The sequence below is a fragment of the Nanorana parkeri genome, unplaced genomic scaffold (assembly GCF_000935625.1).
Source record: "Nanorana parkeri isolate BGI_ZX_2015 unplaced genomic scaffold, ASM93562v1 scaffold199, whole genome shotgun sequence".
Lineage (NCBI taxonomy): Eukaryota > Metazoa > Chordata > Amphibia > Anura > Dicroglossidae > Nanorana > Nanorana parkeri.
The window spans coordinates 1246900-1250168 of record NW_017306467.1 but is presented as its reverse complement, the minus strand read 5'-3'; the positions used below and the strand labels follow the sequence as shown (position 1 = coordinate 1250168).

General features: G+C 40.7%; 1 protein-coding gene across 1 annotated transcript in view; it reads right to left on the bottom strand.

The window, feature by feature from the left end:
- Positions 1-1024: 1024 nt before the first annotated feature.
- The window catches only part of TBC1D10A (TBC1 domain family member 10A), an 85291-nt gene continuing 83046 nt past the window's right edge, over positions 1025-3269 (bottom strand). Inside the window, exon 9 of the mRNA XM_018555514.1 lies at positions 1025-2377. Coding sequence (XP_018411016.1) covers positions 1871-2377 — 507 coding nt within the window. The 3' untranslated portion in view covers positions 1025-1870. The remainder of the gene's footprint in view (positions 2378-3269) is intronic.

Sequence of the window (3269 nt, the reverse complement as noted above, 5' to 3'; positions counted from 1 at the left end):
ACAATAAAAAAACACACAGATCACCAATCTATGTGAACCATGATGATCTATAAAATGATTGTTTATGTCATTAAACTTAGGCCAGGGATACAAATCCGATTATTTGAAAGTGATAGGATTCAGTTATTGGTTTGCAACAAGCATGCCAGGCAGGCAATCACATACAGCCCCAAAAATTAGACCTGAAACATCAGTCACTACCCACTGTTCTCAATAAGTGTTTGCCTGGACTTCTACTTTAAACATGAGCTACTTTCCCCACTTACACACTTGATGTATTCATGAAGAAGCATACCAATAGTATACCTTTTTGCACCGATACTAGTATCGAGGCCAATACTGACAAGGTTATTCACAGAAGGGTGAAGAGTTTGGAGAAGGCAGGAGAAGTGAACAATCTAGGACAAAATAGCTGATGTGGAAAAATTCTCCAATTCCGCTCACTTTCCAGTTCAGCTATGTTGTCCTAGATTGTTCACTTCTCCTGCCTTCTCCAAACCCTGCACCCTTCTGTGAATAGAACTGTGAGTATTTCAGAGAGTACAAGTACTTGCCCAAATGCTCCCGATGGCTATCCGGTTCCCGGAACTTTCATTATCAGGAAGTGGGGCGGCGAGTCATTACATGCTGCCCGGCTTCCTGATTGGCCAAGAAGCTGGCTCCATGCTCTCTCATCACCAAGGAGCTAGCTTCTCAGCTAATCAGGAAGCCGGGGGTCTAAACAGGAGATTGTAGTCCATCATGGGAGTGAGCTTGGAGGATCTACAGCCGAGTGATACACAAATAAGATACATTTTTGTTAATAGTTGGGGTACATGAATGCATTTCTAAGATTTAACTCCTGAGTTTAGTGTCACTTTAAATATCGATGTCCAACTTGAATAAGCCACCTGATTTAGGATATCTAGTGCACAAAATATGAATTACTTACCTTGAAATTAACTCATAGGTATTGAGAAAAGAATGACACATCATGTAACTTTATTGTAATCTAAATATTGGCAAGTGTCTTTATTTTTGTTTATTTCTTTTTGCAACAGCTAATACCATAGATAAATAAATATTCCTGCTTGGCTGTGTTTAGTGTAACTGTATAACGACACACTGTGGAATACAAGCCCTTCCCTGTAGTGTCAGGAGGAGGGAGGAATAGTGTAGTTTGGTCAGGTAACAGCATACAGTTCATCCCCCGGAGTCTCCTGTAGAGACCCGCATCAAAACTCGGATTTCCTCTTCTTGTACAGCATCTAATAAGAGTACGAGAGAATTCAACAGACACTCCATTGTGCCGAGATATGAAGCACAATTTAGACTCCTCTAATCCATTTAGTGGTACAAAGAGTATCTGTGGGATGGCGGAAGAGATTGTCTGTTCTATTTCTCTGCTTGGTCCCATGTATATAGGAAACAATAAACTCGTTGTGCATAGTAGAAAATTCTGCTCTTAGCAAAACATCTGGAATGGAATAGAGCACTGTGTGCATGGCCTGCACCCATTACACTGACGTTAGTGACAATACAGAAAGGATCTCTTGCAGCCTGGATGGTAGTTTGTAGCTATTTGATCCCCATTGTTATCCACAGCAAAAGAGACGTGAAAAACCTTGGTACAATACATAATGAGGGTCTTGTAATCTCTGGAGTAACAATTACTTATGGAAACACACATATATTCCATGAATCCAGGACAAATCCTGTAGATGAACTTTTTTAAACTGAATTAGTCCATTTCCTGTAGTTTCGCTGTTTATTCGAATCTGATTTCTCTTTGTTGCTGAAGAATGTCCAATACAGAGGCTGAGAGACTCCACAAGCACACTGATGGTTATGATCGGTCTGACCATTTCATCATGTGGTGTAACTGTGGAAGTTATAAATAGGTGTCCTCACTTTCTTTGGAGCACAAACTCTCACTGGACTGATGCACATTTAAAGAGTCATTTTGGGTTACTTTGGCCAAGAGAGGCTGTACCGGTTCCTGCCGGTGATCTCTGTTCCCCTCGGTTCCATTCTCTTCTTTCACAGCCCCATTGGACTGGTCAGCTTTACCTCTACTCTTTCTCTTCTCGACTTTCTTTATCCCTTTTTCCATCTTCTCCCTCTCCTTCATCTCCTTACTTCTCTGCTTTTCCTGTTCCTTCTCTTCCTGCTTCTGCTCTTTGGACTTCTTCCCTCCGCTTACACTGGATGGGAGGATGATGGAAGGGGAGTGCACCAGAGGCTTATGGCCTAGTGGGTCGGCATCACTGATGGCTTTGGCCCCATGCATACGGGAAGGGGATTTGTACTGCAGCTCTCCAAATTCTTCCTTCCACTTCTTTAGCTGGATCAGATGCTCACGTTCCACATCCCGCTCTGTGATGGGCAATTCCAAAATCTTGAGGAAAGAGAAAATACATGTTACTTTCAAAAATGTTGAACTGTTGTATCTAAATACTCCAAAGATAAACCTCCAAAGTAATGTCCACCTGCCTTTCTTGTTACATGTCTATATAATGTAACCGGCAGTGGTAGTATGGTTATGATAAAGCACACTGGTTAAATCATCTAAACTGGCATTACACAATACAATCTTTTTACAAGATGTAGAAGACATTGCCATCAAGAAGACCAAAAACACATTAAGGAACATATGTAGAGATATAATGTAGATAACAAACGTATACTTGTACGTAAACCCCAAGAATGAATGATTTCTCAGTTTTGTATAATGTAGGGAAAGGTTGAAACCACTGTTTGTTTATTTTATTATCATCTGTGTTCCATTGGGGGGATAACCCTTCACTTCCTGTGACAATGGTCACCATGACACAAAGAGATCAAATCTCCCCAGTAGAGACACAGAAATAAAAACTTCACTGGGGTTCTGATACATGCCTACTCTATCCAAAACAAAAATAAACATTTACTGTAAAACATACCCATACTATTGGAAGCAATTTGTTATATCTGTTTGATAAGTGCAAAAAATACTAGTTGATGCTGCAAGAAATCTAGTGAGCTGATAACTTTCTATGCAATCTGCTTGTGCCATACTGTTATCAGTGAGTCACAAGCTTTGTGAACTACAAAACTTCTCCTACTTTTAGTTGTGGGGAAGAGGGAAGGTGGGTGTGTTCTGAAGTCCTCATACACTTCCTGTCCTAGGGTTACAACCCTGCTCCTCCATAGATATAGGACAGTGAGTGAGTGTGCTTTCTTTCCCACCACAGAAAGTGTGTTTCTAGCAGAATCACCAGGTAGAGTAACGGAAGAAAAAAAAAAAACAA